General features: G+C 47.7%; 1 protein-coding gene across 2 annotated transcripts in view; it reads left to right on the forward strand.

Annotated features, from left to right (window-relative positions):
* The first annotated feature begins 866 nt into the window (after positions 1-866).
* The window catches only part of CFAP20 (cilia and flagella associated protein 20), a 30,401-nt gene continuing 11,447 nt past the window's right edge, over positions 867-19,820 (forward strand). Inside the window, exons 1-4 of one of the 2 annotated variants that reach the window (XM_029609257.1) lie at positions 867-1,268; positions 14,913-15,000; positions 17,410-17,489; positions 18,602-18,713. In XM_029609257.1, coding sequence (XP_029465117.1) covers positions 895-1,268; positions 14,913-15,000; positions 17,410-17,489; positions 18,602-18,713 — 654 coding nt within the window. In that variant the 5' untranslated portion in view covers positions 867-894. The remainder of the gene's footprint in view (positions 1,269-14,912; positions 15,001-17,409; positions 17,490-18,601; positions 18,714-19,820) is intronic. The other variant, XM_029609258.1, reaches the window with a different exon arrangement.

Raw genomic sequence — 19,820 nt, forward strand, 5'->3', positions numbered from 1 at the left:
TAGGTGCCAGCGCTGTAGGTTCTTGAGCACCCTCGCCATTCAGCGAACTCCTTTACTGAGTGCAGGGCGCTGTAATGTGTGTTGAATTTAGCACAACGAATCATTTTCATAAGTTGGGTCCTATGCCTGGGCATCAACCAAGCACTGGAAGGGGAAGTTTGCTGAGTTCAAGGAAGCTGTTTTCTGTTTTAGGCGAGCCCCCTGCTTCATGCTTGGGGCTCTCCTATGCATTCTCTTCAGAACAACTCACGACAATGCAAAATTAAAGATGATGCCTGGATATTATTCATTTTATTGTTTCTCCCTTTCTATAGTGCCCTCAAACTTAGGACCTTTACGAAACATGAGTTCAGGCGGGGAATGTTGTCCTGAGGAATCTGTAGCCGGTGGGCTTTCCAGGATAGCCACAGTGAGTGAGTGACTATGTATTGGATACGATAAATCTGAAGGGGCTGTTTGGGACAAGGTTGGGACGCTCCAACTTAAAAGTGAAAGTACATCCGTGTTGGTTTTCGAAGCTGAAAAAGAGTTAAAAGGGGGAGGAGGTGATTGCAAAGTGAAATTAACGGTCCCAAAAAAATGCATTCGGTATAAAGCAGCGCTGCCCTTTTTGCCAGAAAGCTGCAAGCGAAAGTGTCCTTTCCCTGTGCCTTGGGGGCCGCGTGCCTCCCCGTTGCCATGAAAGCACGCAATGCACAGTCTTACAACAAACCGGGCACTCTTTCTTTCTTTTCGTTTCAGATATCCTTCCTCCCCTTAATTATCCGCCCCATGAATGGAGCTCCATCCAGCTGTGGGAACAAAGTAGTTCCCTAGCAACGCGTCCCCAGCAGCAGCAGCGTGTAAGGCTAGCGCAGCCCCCGGCCGAGGCGCACGTGTCGGCGGGGCGGGGGCATGAGCAAGGACTGGAGAGCAAAGGTGGGAAGGCTGCCCAGGAGAGGGCGGGGGGTTGTTGCCGTGGAGTCAAATGAGGGCAGCTCCTATGCACCTGATCACCACCCCCCGCCCGTTCCTGTGTCCTCAGTCACACACCGGCGCTCCCCCGAGCTTACCGCGCCCTCCCCTTCAGCCCCCGCAACAGCGCCGCAGGGTCCGAGCAGCCTCTTGGCTTTCAGTCGGGGCTGCTGCCTGCTTTATCCCCGCACGTCCGCTATCGAGGTCCGTCTGAGCCGGCGGGCGCAGCGATGTTCAAGAACACCTTCCAGAGCGGCTTCCTGTCCATCCTGTACAGCATCGGCAGCAAACCGCTCCAGATCTGGGATAAGAAGGTGAGAGTAGGGACAGGAGCAGGTCCAAGACCAAAACGGTAGTTACAAGGCTGGTGCACGGATATTAGGCGCTCTCGCCTCCCTCCAATTAACTTTCAGGTCTCTGCTTATAACCCCCCCCCCCCCCCCACCTCCAGATTTAGATAACAAAATTCTTCAAGCATTATCACCCCACCATTCCTTCCAGAACGATCCTGTAACTAAAAACGCATAATTGGGCATAATACTTTTAAATATTAAACTTTTTCTGTATATATAAACAATATAAGTATGTTTCAGATATCATGTCAGTGTTTGAGTGTGTCATTGTGATTTTTAGGGTTAGACAAAAAAATACATATATTTATGACTCAAAAGGAATCTGTGCTGCATTGGTTACAAGTAATCTATAAAATGGCTGGTTGAGCTAACCTAGGATATTTTCCCGTTATTATTCTGCTTACAAAGAAAACAAATCTAATGTTGTTGTCACCTCAGTAACAGCATACAAACTCTCTCCATTACCAAGCATTTTATGAAGTAACAAAACCCTGCGGGAAAAAAAAAGACAGAACATATATTGCATCTCTGCCATATGAAAACAGCACCAACCCTACCTGCAAATACTTCACTAAAACACTAGGTCCTAGAACACCAATACACCTCTAAAGCAAAACAATCCGGACTCTTACTGATCCCTGTGCGCAGTGGCACAAGTCATCAAGGCTTCAACCCTGGCTACAGTCCAGTGGAGCATCTTTCACATACATTCATAATTCAGTCATAAAAAAGACATGTTTTATCTGAAGTGCAGCTTATTACTTACTTTCCTCATGCTTGGATCTGAAACGGAGGAACAGCATTTAGACTGTAACTCTTAAGGAATTGCCTTGGAAAATTTCAGTTTCTATAGGTGAATGTAATTGTCCAAGGAAAGGGGTGGCAGAGAGACTTTTTTTTTTTTTTTTTAAGTACCTAGGCTGCAGTCCTGGGTGACTGGAGCTAGTCGCAAAAAAAATATAGCAGGAATCGTTACGTTACCAGTGATTCTGCCATGATCCTCATCCTCTTACTACATACATTTCATACCTGATTGAATTCTTTTTAGGCTTTAAACTGTCCAATTTAATTAAAAGTATTCCTGTAAACTCATAGCCAAGTGATGATCTCAGCCACACAGGGGGATCTATTTCCTTGGATCTATAAAGAGAGTATCCTTGGTAAATATGAAAACTAACTGTAATTATACAGAAAAAATTGTGTGCATGTATTGGGCACAAAAAAAAAAATGAAACAGCACTGAACAATATAATCAAAGACAGAGATGCCAGTTCCCAAATCTCACATCTCCCAGGTATTTAACTCAAAATGTGTTTCCCCCACTTTTGAAGCTGATGTACGAAGCTATGGGATTTCTCCTAGTGGACCAGCAGAGTCATGTGAAATCTGGTTACATAGGCAAATGAGCCCCTGCAAAAAACTTCTCAAAAAAGATAATTACAACTCATCGAGGTGTCTAAATATTTTGCAATAAGCAGCTTAGCAAGTAAAAATAGCTTTTCACTTTTCTAGAAATCCATAATTGAGTTGGATTGCTTGATATTGCATTGTAGCAGCTCATTAATTTTGACTTTGAATAAAATTTCTCACATGGCGGACTACATGCAAAATTTTACTAATAGCGAACATGCATTATTTTTGCAAATGGCACTTCATGTGCTAAAAGCCGAAATAGTGCATGATATTGCAAATAACATGCACTATTTTGCTTTTTTTTTTTTGCATTTGAAGCATCTTTTAGTACAATGGCTCATTTAGTAACTGGAAAGAGAAGGCAGTAGAAAGCAATTTTACCATCCTGGTGCTTACTGCTCATTCAGAAAGCCCAAGTTTGAATTATGGACCAGGGATGCAGGCGAGGGAGGTGTAGTGGAGAGAAGCCAATGGGGAGAAAATAGGACAGGGGATGAGAGCAAGAGGCGGCAGAGATAGTGGGTGAGAGGAGGAGCCGAAGGGTAAAGAGGAGGATGGGGGATAGAGTTGGGTGCTGAAGGAGAAGAGGGAAGGGGCTGCTGGGAGGAGAGAGGAAGGGACTGGGGGCAGGAATAAAGAGGGGGTGGCTGAGGGAAGAGAAGAGAGACCCTGCTTCCCCAAGAGAAACAATGAAGGTTTGGTGCCATGTTTGGGTTGCTGAGCCTTCATCCGTTTTCTTGTGAGAGATGGATTGTGATGGAGGGAAGAGGGAGAAGGGCAGGGGAAGGGGGGCTGAAGGGATAGGAGGAGGTAGAAGAGGGGGGGAAGGAGCTAAGGGGAGAGAACAAGGCAGCGGTCAAGGGCACGAGGTGGTGGGGATAGGAGGAGCGAGAGTAGAAGGGGGATATGGAGAGACGTGTTGTGGTGAAGGAGAGAGAAGAGAGGGCTCCAAGCAACGGAAAGAGCTAGTGGCAGGGAAGAGAGGAGGTGGCTGAGAGGCGAGATTTCCCATCATCCTTCCCTACCACCAGTGCCTTTCCCCTGGTCCCCGACCACTCCTCTCCGCACTTCAGCTCCCCACCTTCCTCCTCCATCCTCCTCTACTCCTATCCCTGCCCCCAACTCCTATTGCTTCCCTCCTGGCTCTTTCCTCTGCTCCCACCCCTTGTTTTCTTCTCTCTGTTCCCATTCCCTATCCCGTAAAAGGGAAGGTCCAAAGAAACAAACCGGAAACCAGTCCAATATTGAAGTAGCAACCAAGAAAAAAGAACCGGTGAACACAGTTTTTTTTGATGCATAGTGCTGAATAAAGAATTAAGAATCCTTGGCGTTCACCCATTCCCTATCCTCCTATCTTAGTGGTCTGACTTCCCCACCCGGGTCTCTCTGAAGAACTTCTGAGGGCAGCAGCAGAGGCCTGTGCAGGTCTGGCGGTGGCAGAAAAGGCAATGGGAGGCAAGTTACAAGGCAGCACAGAAGGCCAGTCCCGTGGCCAGGGGCATCTGTAGCAAGAGCAGGAAGCTCCCAGCAGCACCACGGGAAAGAGGTGTGGTGGTGCAGAGGGCACTCGTGTTGCTACAGCTTTTTTAAAGCTTGCTTGTGGTGAAAGTTACATCTTTAATGCATAACTTTTGCTGCAGTCAGACTGAACGGAATGGGGAGGATTAGAGTGCTTGGCAATTAGGGAGCAAAATTGGGTTGGGAGAGTGAGGAGGAGCACTGGTTAGACATGGTGCTTGCTGGCCAAAAGTTGTTGGAGACATGGCCCCTGAAGCCCACCCCTTCCGATGCCTGTGCATGTTACAATGTGCACAGCAGCCCTCCACGCAAGACTTCAGGACTTAGACTGAGTGGAACATCGCTGGTGTTAGGTATTATAGGTAGAATTAAAATACACATATAACAACTTTTCCAAAGTCACATAATTAGACATTTAAACTGAAAATAGAAAAAACATTTGTGCCTTTTGTCTTTTTTCCCACAGCATAGTGTCCTCTATCTTCTCTGCTTTCATATTCTGGCCTTTCCCTGGTTTCCTTTCCGTGTTACTTTTTCCCGTCGATAGCAGGGCTGAATTAGCTATGCTGTCTGGGAGCGTGCACGCGACTGGGAGTAGACGGAGGTTTCCTCAGTGAATCACAGAGCTTTGACTCTGTGTGGCTGCGCGGTAGTCTTCCCACGCGATTCCCTGCTTCTCCTCAGTCTCTTTTTTTTTTTTTTTTCTGTGAGCTGTTTCGCCCACAGGGTTTTTTCCTCTCATGATTTTTCCATTTTTGGAGATTTTATGCGAGATTCTCTCATCGAGATGGCTCCAAAGCCATCTGGATTTAAATACTGCCAGTATGGCAAAGTTATGTCCATCTCTGATGGACATAACTATTGTTACATTTGTTTGGGGCCAGACTACGACCAAGCCTCATGCAGAGACTGTGGTCGGATGTCCCACCGGGCCCAGCGTCAGCTCGCTGAGAAAATGGTGCGACTGAGGATGGGCTCGTACGCCCCCAACAACATCAACGCATTCTTCACTGGGACCGGTGAAGAAAGGGCAAAAAGCGTTGCTAAAGAGAGCCTCCTCCCTTGGCCCGAGAGACCCTCTCTGCGTCAATCCAGGCGCAGGGCCCAAGTTTGACAAGCCGAAGGAGCCTCAAAAAAGAGCCGGGGCACTGGCTTTGGGGCCTCAGCGGGACAAAGGAGCCACACATGCGTCGATTGGACCACAGGGACCTGTTCCCAATCGACCCCGCTCCTAAGCGTCGAAAGTGCTGAAGCACTCAACGCAACTGGGGTACCCGAAGACGCAGACACACTCTACGCATGGCGCACCTTCGACACAACAGACTCCCTCAATGCTGTCGAAGCACACGGCGCATTCCGAGCATATGGCGCATAAAAAACACAACGCACTCCATGCGCCCGGCGCACACCTTGATGCATGCGACGCATGCTTTGACACTGACAAAACAACCAGGCCAGGAAGTTCATCCACCACTTCCCAAAAAGTCACACAAGGCCAAACATACTCATAAAACACCTTCTACTCATTCTGGTCACTCCACCACACCTAAACGTCCATGCAAAGATTCGGATGTAGAGGTCGAGCTCCTGTTTCACCCTGATTCTCTGTCTTCGAGAGATGCATCTGTTAGCAGAGGCTCCTTCTCTGATTTGTCTTTTTGGTATCTCGCAGCAAAAGATTGTCTCCTCAGCTGCAAATAACCCTTCATAAAAGACAGACCATCTCCTCTTATTGCACCGAGTCCTCAGCTTAGACATACGACACCACAGGATATTTTGTTGGCAGCACTACCTGCAAGATCTTCCTCAACGCTGGGATAATAACCCCACAACCAGGAACTCTGGCATCAAAAGCAATGATGCAGGCATTAAACATGTTTTTTGAGGATCTTGAGTCTGCAAAGTCTAATCTACCGATGGAGTCTCCTCATCACTCGCCACCTGCATCACCTACTCCTAGGCCTCCTGCTCCGGCTGACCTTCCATTGCCATCTCCAGTTCTCCCATGCAGTCCGGATTCACAAATCACCTCATCCTCCCCGAATTCCTCCACGGGCATACCTTCTGATCCATCGGAGGGCTTGCCAGAGCCATATTCACCACCGGAAGACCTTTCATACGTTAAATTCATTGAAAAAGTGGGAAATCTTCTGAAGGTGGAGACAGGAAAAATTCCAGATCCCAGAGCTGAGGTGATAGGAATCCTTAAAATGTTTGAGATGCCACCAGAACTGACAGACTTACCCCCCCCCCATTTGGTCTTAGATGGGGTCCTACACAAGATGTGGGAAACCCCCTTTTCCACCACAGACACATCTTGGAAAATGGACCTGACATACAGGATGAGAAATTCTGCTATCTATGAGTCTGCATTAGCAAAGGCGAAGCGCTCTAAACTCCATGCAAATCCACCTCTGGGAAGAGATCATAAATACGTGGATGATTTTAGCCGTAGAGTATACCATTCATTGATGTTATCCACCAAAATCCAACATCATCAGTTTTATATGATGCAATATTTGTATGAGTGTCTTCAAAAATTGCGCCCTGTTTGTCTGGCCGAGAACAATACCTTGCCACAAGCCTTCCTGAACATAGAAGAAGGTCTCCGCCACTTACTTCGGTCAGTATACGAAGCATTTGAATCATCTGCGAGATCTTCCTCAGCTGCTATAGCTGCCAGACACCTTGCTTGGTTAAGAGCCAGCGCGATTCGTGAGGATTTTCACGACAAATTAGCAGACATTCCTTGCATGGGGGATAACTTGTTTGGAGAAACAGTTTCCCATTTAAAAGAGCAGAGTATGGTGGTACTCTCTCACCACTCCATTGGACCCTCACACAGGCCCTCGAAGATTCTACACCTCCTTCCGGAGAAGATCTACCCGAGGGGATCTTTTAGACGTTTCACTCCATATAGATCACAGCACTATGGTCAGCCAAGACCTTCATTGCAACCACACCAGTCACGAGGTAGGCCACGCCAACAACGACAGCCAAAACAGGGGGCAGCAGCTCCACAAAAGCAACTGCCTGCTTTTTGAGTTACACTGAGCCACCCCTGCCACCATTCATAGGAGGACATCTGTGCTACTTTTACAGACTTGGGAGGCCATCACCACAGATCGATGGGTACTCAACATAATCAAGGAAGGTTATCACCTGAACTTCTTGACTCTTCCGTTCCTCCCCCATGTACCTCCTCTTCGAAGTACATCAACCCAATTACCATCCCTCAACACAGAAATTACAAACCTACAACTTCAGAGATCTGTTCAAATAGTCTCCAACAACCGAGTCAAGGATTCTATTCCCAATACTTTCTCATCCCAAAGAAGTCAGGGAGGCTTCGCCCCATCCTTGCTTTTACGAAATCTCAACAAACACATCAAGAGAGAAAAGTTTAAGATGACCTCTCTCAAGAACATCCTACCACTCTTGCAGCCCAACGACTGACTATGCTCCATCGACCTGAAGGATGCTTACTCCCATATATCCATGCACCCCTCTTTGTGGCGCTACCTCTGTTTTCGAATTCAGAACACGCACTATCAATGCAAGGTTCTACCCTTTGGCCTGTCCTCAGCCCCGAGAGTGTTCACAAAATGTTTAGCGGTGGTGGTGGCTCATCTCAGGCAGCTATCGATTCAAATATTTCCATATTGCTCCATCTGTCCCAGATGCCTTGTTCATTCCATGGACGGAGGGCTTACTATAGGCCTACCCTCCCATTCCACTAATATAATGGACATGATCCTCATAGCTCCAGCATGGCTGAGGCAACCATGGTATGCGTATCTCATGCGACTTTCCATACGCCCACTAATTCCGCTAGGAAACCATCCACAACTATTAACAGAAGAAGAAGGCTCCCTCCTCCATCTGATGGCGTGGAGATTGAGAGGCAGATATTAAACCACCTCTGTCTACCTTCACAAGTAGAAGATATCCTTATCGCATCCAGAAAGCCTTCAACCAGATGCAGCTATGCTGGCAAATGGAATCACTATGCGACATGGTGTAAGCCACGGAACCTAGACCCATTCTCCTCTACCGCCATCCAACTGCTGGAGTACCTCCACACACTTTACCAAGCTGGTCTGGCTACCACCTGAGTTCGAGTACATATCAGTGCCATTGTAGCTTTCCATCACTCTCATAATGGCCTTCCCATTTCTAACCGTCCTTTGATCTCCAGATTCATGAGAGGCATGCTCCGCCTCCGACTGCTGGTGACAAAGCCACTTGTACCATGGGATCTGAACATTGTCTTGGAGCAGCTAATGATGCCTCCCTTTGAACCTTTAGATACAAGTCACATAAAATACCTGACATGGAAAACAGTATTCCTGGTGGCCATCACATTAGCTAGGGGAGTAAGTGAATTACAAGCCTTAGTTCACTAATCTCCTTACTTGGAATTTTACCATGACAAGGTTGCCCTTCGTCCTCATCCCACCTTCCTTCCCAAGGTGGTCTCCACCTTTCATCTCAATCAGACCATCACTCTGCCCATCTTCATGCCAAAGCCTAATCACAATGAACGAGAAAAACTTCTCCACTCGCTGGACTGTAAACGGGCTCCGGCTTTTACTATAAACAAAGAACTCAATCTCCCTCCAGGCCTTCGCAGCTCTTTCTTTCCTTTAATCCAAATGACCCTGGTCAACCTGTCTCTCTAAGAGAACCATCGCCAGTTGATTATCACAATGCATTCAGTTCTGTAATGACAAACGATCCATCAAACTTAACAAAAAACCTCAGGTGCACCAAAATACGCGCCACCGCAGCATCAGTTGCCCACTTGAACAAAGTTCCATTACTGGATATATGCAAAGCGGCAACTTGGTCCTCCATCCATACCTTCACGTCACACTATTGTCTATATCAGTAAGTGTCCTCTGCAGCACTGAGCACAGCAGTCTTGTCGACCCTTCAGAACCAATGAGCCTGTCTACTATTCTTAAGGGTTGGTGTCCTTATCTTCAAAGACATACTACATGGACACAACCCGGGAGCTTGGGACTCCCAGACAGCATGGCTAATTCAGCCCTGCTATCGATGGGGGGGGGGGGGGGGGGGGGGGAAGCAAGTTTGCTTACCGTAAACTGTGTTTCCGTAGATAGCAGGATGAATTAACCATGCGAACTCTCCCTCTTCCCTAGACAGTCACACAACAGACTCTTAATTATTACCTCTCACTTGGCTACAAAGAGATTGAGGAGAAGCAGGGAATCGCGCGGGAAGACGACCGCGCAGCCACACAGAGTCAAAGCTCTGTGACTCACTGAGGAAAACGCCGCCTACTCCCGGTTGCGTGCATGCTCACAGACAGCATAGCTAATTCATCCTGCTATCTACGGAAACACCGTTTACGGTAAGCAAACTTGCTTTTCTTCCTATGACAAACCTCTTTTCTCTAGCAGTCTCTTCTCCTTCTATGTTTCTTCTCCCCATCTCTATTCTTTGCTGCTTCCATCCTTTTACACTTTTCATTCTTTTGCATCTTACCCCTCTCTCCTTTTTCATCTTATTCCCCCATCTCCCATGTTTCCTAAATGGTTATATTGCTCTGTTGTCCTCCTCTATCTTACTCCCCTCCCTCTTTGGCCTCAATCTGCATCTTCTCTCTCCCCCTTGTGGTCAGCTTCCTTATGTCTCCTTGCTCTCCTCTGTGGCCTCCCTCCCCTGCCTGTTCCCTCTTTCACCTCTCCCTCCGGAGTTGCCAGGCTTTTTGGCAGCAGCAAGCAATATAGCTCCTTAACAAGATTATTATAATATATACCAGTAGGAGAAGAACAGCCTTAAGTGCACCACCTTTCTGAGGCTAGGGGGATGTAGCAACATAAAAAATATCAGTTTATGGGGGTCTTAGAGCAGAAAGGAAATACTTAATAGGAGAAGTGCTCCATTTTTATCAAACACTTCCATTTCCAATGACTGTGGCTGGCAGAAGGAAGAGGAACACAGTAGGGTGGCCAGCTTTTCCACCAAACTTGAGGACCTACTGTCAGTTGTCAATCCACAGTCCTTGGGTTCCAGATACTCCCAGCCATACATTGTTTTTATAAAATGTTATTTCAACCATCCTTCTAAACACATCATCCACACCCTCTCTCACGCACCATTGTCCTCTCTATCATACCTAAAGCCAACCCACAGCCTACACAGTCCCAAACACACAGCTTCCTCTTATATCCGCATGCATAGCCAGCTTCTCTCGCTCACACACTCACACCAGCTCTTCTCTTCCTCTCCCCTCCACGGATAGCCCCAGGTTGGATTATAGATTTCAGGGTCAGGGAGTAATAGGAGGAGAAGCAAAAGTTACAGTCTGCATGACAACAGGACATAAAACTAAAAAGAATAGACCATGGCCAATGTCAAGTGTTGGACATTACAGATAGAATAAAAAAATTATTGTACAGATGAAAAATTTCCAGTCACATAATCAGTTAATTAATTTTGAAAATAAGACACTTTTTTACCTTTACCTTTCTCCATATCTCACTGTTCTCTGCCCTCTGTTTTCAGCTTCTGGCTTTTCTTTGCATTTTGTTACTTTTCTCTTCTATGACTCCTCCTTTTTCTAGCTCTCTCCCCTCTAGCTATCATTGTTTCCACTCCATGTTGCTTTTCTTCATTCTCTTCAATCCACTCTTCTCATTCTCTTGTATCTATCTCCAGGGCTGGTGCAAGGATATTAGGAGCCCTAGGCTAATCTTCTGCCTTGCACCCCCCTCCCCCGGTCCAGGCCCTGGCTCCAGCCCCGACCTCATTCACTCAGACAAACAGGCCCCCCTCTCTTACACACATTTAGGTTCCTTGTCTCATTCATACACACCCCCCTTACACAGGCTCCCTCCCTCTCGCTAACACCATTGCTCACTCGTGCACACACACAGATGCTGCTTGTGGCCCGCCAAGACTCTCTGCTTCTCTTGGCTGTGAGCAGGATGGGCACTGCTCGTGACCTGCCGTAGGTTTGCATTTCTCGGCCTCGAGCAGGATTGGGCACTGCTCACAGCCCGTCGGGTCTCTGCCACTCGCGGCCTGCCAAGTCTCTACTCTTCTTGGCCGTGAGTGGGATGGGCTCTGCTCACGGCTCCACATGACTTGCTCTTTGCCGCCCCCTAGGTGACTGCCTAATTTGCCTATTGGGTTGCGCCAGCCCTGTCTCAACTGGCTCTCTCCCCCTTTCCTTTAACCTTTCCCAGCCTTTCATCTCTGTCTCCCTGGTGCCACCTTTCTGTTGATTATGGCCCCTTCTTCTCTCTGTGCCTCCTTTCTCCTGTGCCACCCTCCTTCCCCATGCCCACTTCTTTCCCTCCCTATGTCCTCTTGTCTCCTCTCCCTTTCCTCCCAACCCTGCTTCTTTCCCAGTAACCTGTAGAGGAGAGGATTTTCTGCCTCCACAATCTGGATGTTCAGTAGCCGGTCAGTACTTTTGACCAGACACTGCCCAGTATGTTTAAAAACCGGGCTGTCTGCTCCATGAATAAGCAGCTATTACTTCTCTATGCTCTTCCTTTCCAAGGGGAATGTAACCTTGCTTCCTAAGTGCCCCCCCCCCCCCCCCCACGCCTCCATTCTTCATCCTCCTTCTGAGTCAGAACCGAAATTACTGATTCAGGGTCCTGTCAGGGGCAAAGACACAAGGTGAAACAAACTCCTTAAAAAACAAACAAACCATAAAGCTTAAAACACAAAAATAAAGCCATGGTGAAAAGCAGTACCTGACATGGCTGTATAACTGTACAAAGACAAGACGCGAAGCCAAAGTGATTTAAAATGCTGATAGCTCTTTCCGTTTGTGTGGCTGTCAGGACTTCTTGTTGTGTTTGCGGCTGATCTTTCCACCCTCCAGAAGCTGTTGCCCTAGGTGACTGCCAAGCCTGGGTGATGAGGCCTGGCCAGCTAGAGTAGGGCACAAGAATGCAGCTCCTGAGTTCTTTGCAAAATGTGCAGCTAGTGATGAACCTGCTGTGAGGCAACTTGTGCCAGGCTGGTCAGTGTGAGAGCCTTGGAGAAGCTTCATATGTACAGCTGGCAATGAGCTTTAGAGTCAGGGGAAGGCCCCATAGTATCAGCCAGCGAAGGGGTGAGAATCTGGAGAAGATCTCCTCATGCTCTAAGCCCATGGCTTGCTGACCTGAAGAGGCCTCGCAGTGTAAAGATGGCTTTAGGCTGGAATTTGTGTATGGATGTGTTTATATATCTATCCAGATATCTAACATGTAGATATATAATGTGTCAGAGAAAGATCATCCATTCTCCACTGCTCTCTTTTCCTTTCTCCTGTTCTCCTGCCCTATCCTTTCCTTGCTGCTCCCTTCTCTCTCTGATGTTACCTCTTCCCCCTCCCCCATCAATAATTCCATCATTTAATGTCTCCTCCTTATCCTGGGGCAGCTCAAGGCAATCTGCTGCCTGAGGTGAGGGATGAGATGGTGTCCCCCTCTCTCTGGCACCCTCACGCATGCTCTCCCTCTCGTGCACCCTCACACACACACTTCTCACCCCACCCCCCCCCCAGGCTCATAGTCTCTCACACACACCCCTCTACACACACTCGGTGTCACCAGGGCCTTCATCTTCGCCGCGTGCAGGACGAGCTCTGCTTGTGGCACGCCAGGGTCTCCTCCATCTTTGCCATTTTCTGCGCGGGAAATATCTAATATGGAGGAGACCCTGGTTGTGCAGGGGGGGGGGATTCCCCCAGGATTATCCACCAGAGGCCCACGGGTCCTTTTGTTTTGGCGGCAGGGTGCCCGCTAGAGGAGTTTGGGGGGGGGGAGGGGGCAGTTGTTGCTGCTTCCAAAGTTTGCCGTCTGAAGCGCTGCCTCACCCTGCCTCATTAGAGAACCGCCCCTGTCCTTATCCCCTCTCAACAGCTCCTGGGCTTCTCTCCCGCTGCCTTCATCCCCCTCCTTGTAGTCCAATCTTCCTCCCCAGCTGCTAGGACGTGAGCAGCGCTTTCTCTCATCTTTGGACCCAGCAGTGCCCCTCCTTGTTCCTTTTTATTTCCAGCTCCTTTGGAAGTAGGGTTGGGATCTGGCACCAAGAGCCTTCATTCACTGCTCCCTGGGGATTTTCCCCCTATTTAAATCCCTCCTGCCCCCTCATTATTGCACGCACACAGGAGATTCGGGTCCCAAGTGCAGATGTTTGCAGCCAGAATTCCATCTTGAACTCTGGTAAAGGTGAGCAGGTTGCTGTTTGTTTTTTCCCCTTCTCCCTGCAACTACCTCTTTCCAGTTGAGAAGGGAGAGAGGATTACAGAAGTGTTTATGGAGCCCAAAGTGGGGCTGCAGCTTTGTTTTTTTTTAATTTTTTTTTTTTTTTCTTTTTTTGCAAATGTATAACAAATTGCACAAGGGTACTCAATTGCAGTAAAGGCTTGCCGAATAGCAGCCGTTTTTCTGTGTATCAGTCAGGGGCATTGTTAGTATCAGGTGCACAGGGCCCATGCCCAGAGTCCAAACGTCAGTGCTCTGAGTTTGTCGGGCCTCCTGCCAGTGTTAACGACTCCCCTCCAGCAGCATTGGCCGGGAGGAGGAGGAGGAGGCTGAGGCTGCAGCACCACCACCATCATCACCATCAGCCAGGCCCAGGCGGGAGGAGGAGGCTGGAGTAGCATCAACCAGGTCTGTGCGGAAGGAGGAGGCGGCGCAGCAGCAGAATTGGCTGGGCCTGCGGAGGAGGCGGCAGCTGTAGCAACATTGGCCGGGCCCGTGCAGGAGCAGGTGGCTGTAGCACCAGAAGGGAAAAAAGGTGGCTGCTGCCTACACCTTGCACATTCTGGGGAGAGACAGAGAGTGTGTGTGTGTGTGTGTGTAAACGTTTGTGCGTGTGAGACAGCATATGTGTGTGACAGACAGCACGTATTTAAGTGTGTGTGAGACAGAGCATGGGGTGTGTGTTTGTGTGTGTGTGTGTGTAAGAGAGATGCTGCATGGGCCAAGCAGAAGACTGTTACTTGTATGTTCCAGGAAACGAGAGAGCATGTGAAGGAGCATAGGTGTTTGTGTATATTTGAGAGAGGGAGCATGTGTATGTGTGTGTATTTGAGAGCACATGTGGGAGAGAGAAAGAGAGAGCATGTGTGAGTTGGAGAAGGTGTGTATGAGGGAGAGAGGGAAGTTAGTGCACGCGCTCTCCTCCTCCCCACACTAATACATGACAGTCTCAGGGTGACTGCAAATCAAAAGTTACCAGGGATGGAGAACGGGGGATTTTTTAAAATCTTTGTTTTCATTATTGGGTATTATTTATTGTGTTTGCTGTTCTCCTAGCACTGGGGTTCTCAACCCAGACCTCGGGACACACCTAGCCAGTCAGGTTTTCAGGATATCCACAATGAATGTGCATACAAATCTCTCTCCTACACATTCATTGTGGATATCCTGAAAACTTGACTGGCTAGGTGTGTCCCGAGGACTGGGTTGAGAATCACTGTGTGCTAGCATGTCGTTTCTGTGTAGGAATCTATAGCAACTTGGCTTGTTCTGTTTTCCTAATAGCAGGTGTACTGGTGTTTTAGGGCCCAGTGTAATATTTGCAGTATAGGTCGGGTTGATACTATTTGAGTGCTGGCAGTTAGTGCTGTTCTGGTATGGAAAGTTTACTATATTCTAATTGTAATTCAGTTTTTTTTTTTGTTTTTTTTTTCAGAGGATTCATGGTCACTTTGTTTTCAGCATCAGATTTTAAGCCAGCACAATTTTTAATTCTCTACAGTACTGTAGCCCAAAGGTTGAATGTAAGTGGCTGTGTGTTGTGTTGTGCTGCGCTGTGTATGGGTCCCTCAGCCAGATGTGAGTGCACCTTAAGAAGAGATCAGTGTGCAGTGCATTCTCAATTAATGGAATGCATGTATCTATGCAGATCATGCTCTGTCGGGCTTATGGTGTTTCAGATTCATGAAAGCAGCACTCATCATTGATAGCCCTATTGGTTCTGTTGACCCATTGGTAGATTTTCCATTGCCAGTGTCCTGGGGGTGCTAGAATAGAAGGAACAGAAGGCAGGGTTGGGGGCAGTGGGGGCACATTCATGCAAATGAGGGGAGAGTCGGGTGTCTTTCCCCTCTCCCTGCTCCTCTAGTGGTGGGAGGGTGGGGAGAGAAGGAAAGGCCCTATGGGCCTGGGTCCTGGATCTCTGAACCTAGCAATACGCTGGCATTAAATCAGTTCAATTAAATTAAACTAGTTATCTGTGCCCCGCATGCTGCCATTAATTACCAGACTCGAGAGCTCTGCTGTAACTAGGAAGAAGAGACACGCATGATTACATGTGTTCTCATGCCTAAGAGCCACCGCTCGTCTCTTTTGCAGCTTGGGGTGCTAAGAGCAGAGCCCAGGTGCTGGCGTGGGTCTGAGCATCAGGCAGTGGTGACTCTTCTGTGGCACACTGGTTGGGAAACGCTAATCTTGTCATGCACGAGAATGAACCTTACCCTTAAGCCGGGGCTGGTTGGATATGATCTTAGTCTCTCAAGTTTACTGCTAGTTCTCTTCTTTATACTTGCATTGTCCCAAAGAGAGCTAAATGGAGTTTGTATGTACTGGCAACCTATTAAGGTGAGCGTGGAGGTGCCCAAACAGTTCGGACTCTTTCTGTATCTTTGGGCCACATTCTCCTGATTGTATCTCTCGGGACTTGATGGTCTTTTCTCTCTCCATACGTAGTCTAGAACTGACACTTGTTTTAGAAATGCTGGTTTAGAGCTTTTCTCTCTTACCTCCGTGTCTGCTTTCTAGAATCTTGCTTTTTATTGGTGATTCCAAGGATGCCCCCATGTGAATGATTTATTAAAGAATATATGTACGAAAGAATGAGAACTGTAAAGTACAAAATTGATTGTGGGAGCTGGAGGGATGGAGCTTGGCTGCTTTGCCTCCCATGCCCCCTAAATAAAGGCATTCTGCAGGCCCTTAGTGATTCCCACTTTTTATGCCCATGTATTACAAGTGTAACCTCACTTCCTAATATGGCTTTAGTAAATTGGCCCCTTAAAAGCAAGTAATAGGGTGCGGGAGAGGACGCATCTCAGGACCCAACATCCTCAGCTGCTTGTGTTACATTGCACTGGGCATATTAAGGAGGCAATATTTAAACAGCCCATCGCAAGATCTACAGACCTTGCAGCTAATTTGCAAAGCAAGATTATGTGCATGCTTTCCCTCTGTCACAGGTGGACCTATGCACCTGCTTTTTGTACCATGAAAATTTCTTTTGAAAGTACTGTGCATAGATTTGAAAATATGATCTACATGTTATGTGATGATTCTGCCCCAGACACCACTTGTATGAAGGCAGCTGAACATCCGGGCATTACGGAGCACAGTGCATACTTATAGCTGCATGTAGGAGGGAGGCAATTTTCAAAATTGGCATTCTGCCTTCGTAAATAGGTTTGTTTCTGCGTAAATGCCTTTGAAATTTGTCCCCCATGTGTCGGGCACAGGAAGAGAAAGAGCACAGACTCTGTAGTGTTGCTGCCTGCTGAGAAAGCCAGTAATGCATGCATGATGCTGTTATCCTGCCGCTTGTGTCAGAGAGAACTCTCTCTGCCTGCCTCGAAACAATGCAGGTCACCTGCTGTTTGTGACCCGCTGCAGTCTCCTCGTGCACAGCGTTGTCGTGAGATGCCATTAATACAGTCCACAAGCACCCTAAGGTGTCTGGTTTCCAAGCTGGCCGCAGTGACTGTTTCTGATTGTTCTTAGGCCAAAAGCAGGTAAATGCAGTCTTCCTAAGTCACACATTTTGCTTATGCCGAAACCCACGTTTGGGAGGGATACGTGCTAGGGATCTGGGAACCGGTGCCTCAGGAGCAGGAACTCTGTCCATGGCAAGGCCAAGCATGGTTCTGGGAGATGATTAAGACGCAGCAGCAAAAGGTGAGAAAATGCCAGGCAATAAGAGACATCCATTTTACTAGCAGAAAAAAGGTTTTGTGAGCCCTTCCCTCTTATCTTTTTGGTAAAATGTTAGTGTGATGAATTCATCAGTCAAGTCACGGTTGTAGAGTCTGCAAAGAACCTCTCTGGGCATTTTAGTGGGAGGGAGGGAGAGAGAGACTCTGCTGACTTCTGGAGGTCTGTGGGCACAGGGAATGCAGAAATCTAATACAGTTTCTCTCTCTCTCTTTTCCTGGCTGTGACAGGTGCGGAATGGACACATAAAAAGGATTACAGATAACAACATACAGTCCCTGGTACTGGAGATTGAGGGGACAAATGTCAGGTAAAAGCAGAAGCAAAGCTGCCTTCTCTGTCCTCCTGCCCGGAGTCCCAGTCACCAAGGGGGAAGGAGAGACACCTACTGCCCTGGCAGCAGCTCTCTTACAGAAGATGAATCATATAGATAGAGAGAAATGTATGAAGGAAAATTCTTTAGGACCTATGGATGGAGGCTTCCTGTAAGGGCTGGATGGGGAAAAAAAATCCTTTCAAGGGAGGATGAACAGAAGAGAAAAAGCACAGGAATATGAAGTAAGGGGTTTCCTGACCCCGCGTGACATCCGTTAGTTCAGAAATGGTCCATCTAGCAATGTGAAGACTTCGCCCTCCCCCACACACACATTTCTTGTCTCGAGCATTAATTCCTCTGTCTGAATCTAGGGCTGTGGGAAGGTGAGAATGACTGCCTGGGTCTCCAGGCTTAAGGGAGGGCAGTGCCAGCACACCTCATCAGGAGGATGGGGCGCCAGTACTCCATGCCAGCCCTGTAACAGCAGGAGATCTCCTGAACTCTTACGCGGTCATTCGACTATGGGCTGTGTCATCTGGAGGGGACTCGCCCACCAGTGGGCCAATCTGTATCCTACTGCCTGTTTGTACAAAGCTGCACACTTATCTCTTTACCCCATCCCTCCCTTTGTATCACTCCAGGTATTGGTTAGTCTCTCCATCTATTGGTCTCTGTTCATACTGCTAATGTTTTTCCTAAAGGAGAGAGCACTATGCAGGGGTAGTCTTTGTTTTGCACCTGCTCCCGTTCTACCCTGGAATCCCCAGGCACTGGGAGCTCTGGCTCAAGCTCCGACAAAAAACTCAGGAGGTGCCTAAGCACATAAAAATGACCCAGGCAGTCATCCCACCTTCCCACTGCTAGCAACTCGTATTTGATAGCCGGTAGGAAGCCCAGCCCACGTGAAAGCACGGGGAATAGAAGGGGCACGTCTAGAGTCTTGTATCATACTGCAGTGCTTGGAGAACTGCCATACGATGATCTGAATTCTGTGGGGCAGACATTGGAAGCATGTTTTTTGATTACAGATAGCAAAGAATCCTCTGGCATTATTATCAATGAATAAGAATAATGCCATCTCCTTTATTTTTCTCTTGATCTGCCAGCACTACGTATATTACCTGTCCAGCAGACCCCAAGAAAACACTGGGCATCAAACTGCCCTTCCTGGTAATGATCATCAAAAACCTCAAGAAATATTTCACTTTTGAAGTTCAGGTGAGTGCCAGAGATGAGATTTTTCCTATGCTGCAGGGGAGTCTGGGCTATCCCTCCTGTCCTAGCTTGTGTAGAAACACATACCCTCCCTCACACCTTTTCTATTCAGCCTCTTCACATTTCATACCATCATCACTCCCCTCACCACATACTTGACACCCGCATTCATGTATTCATCGCACAGCTCCGTGCATACCCACTTTATCCCCCCATGCACACCCTTTCCCCTCAGCCTCAGGGTACACTTGCACTCACTCTACCTCCATATACTCGCCACACTTTGCATCACCCTACACTGACATTCAGACCCATGCAGTCGCCCCCAGAGAGGTACAGGCTGTGCCTAGTGACATGCCAGCAACTCCAGTGAGTGGCTAAGAATACAGCTAAAGGTGTATGCACACATTTCTCACAGACTACTGCACCCAAAGTCTTCCACACGCACAGACTGGACTGTGAATGTAAATGCATAACCTGTGTGCGAGCGAGAGTGAATGTTTGATCTGTGCATAAGGGTCTGATGCATATGAAATACATTTTTCAACTCCTATGCAAGGATTTGTGTGTCTGACCTGTCCGAAAAGGACTTTAAATGTGACTGCTTGAGCTGCGTTTAAGGATTTCACTTTAGTGCATGTGCCTGTTTGACCTTATGCATTAAAAGTTTGTTTGCGAACTGTGTATGAGGGTCTGTACTAAGATTATAAATTGACACCAGGACTTGAGAAACCAAATCTCATAGCACTGTGAATTTGACAGAGCCCCTGTTGCTAAGAAAAGCAAGATGGGAGCCTTCTCGGGGGACGATGCAATAAAAGCACGCCCAGCCTAGGGCACAGGTTTGGACGTGCGTTTTGGACTGGCTAAATCAGCGCATGATGCAATAAGGGGTTTAGTGCATCTAAAACACGCACAAAACAACTGCGTAACCAATAGCACTCAGCAATGTAAATCCCATGCAGAAGAGGCTATTAGCTATTACCCTCTGCTGAAAAAAAATCGCTAGATGCCCAACACACACTTTTAATGCAGTAAACTTAATTCCAGCTCCAGAGATGGCATAAAGTCAGTCAGTGAGTCAAGAGAAATTAGTCCTTTGAGGTTCCT

Source organism: Rhinatrema bivittatum, chromosome 7 (genome assembly GCF_901001135.1).
Source record: "Rhinatrema bivittatum chromosome 7, aRhiBiv1.1, whole genome shotgun sequence".
NCBI classification, from domain to species: Eukaryota; Metazoa; Chordata; class Amphibia; order Gymnophiona; family Rhinatrematidae; genus Rhinatrema; species Rhinatrema bivittatum.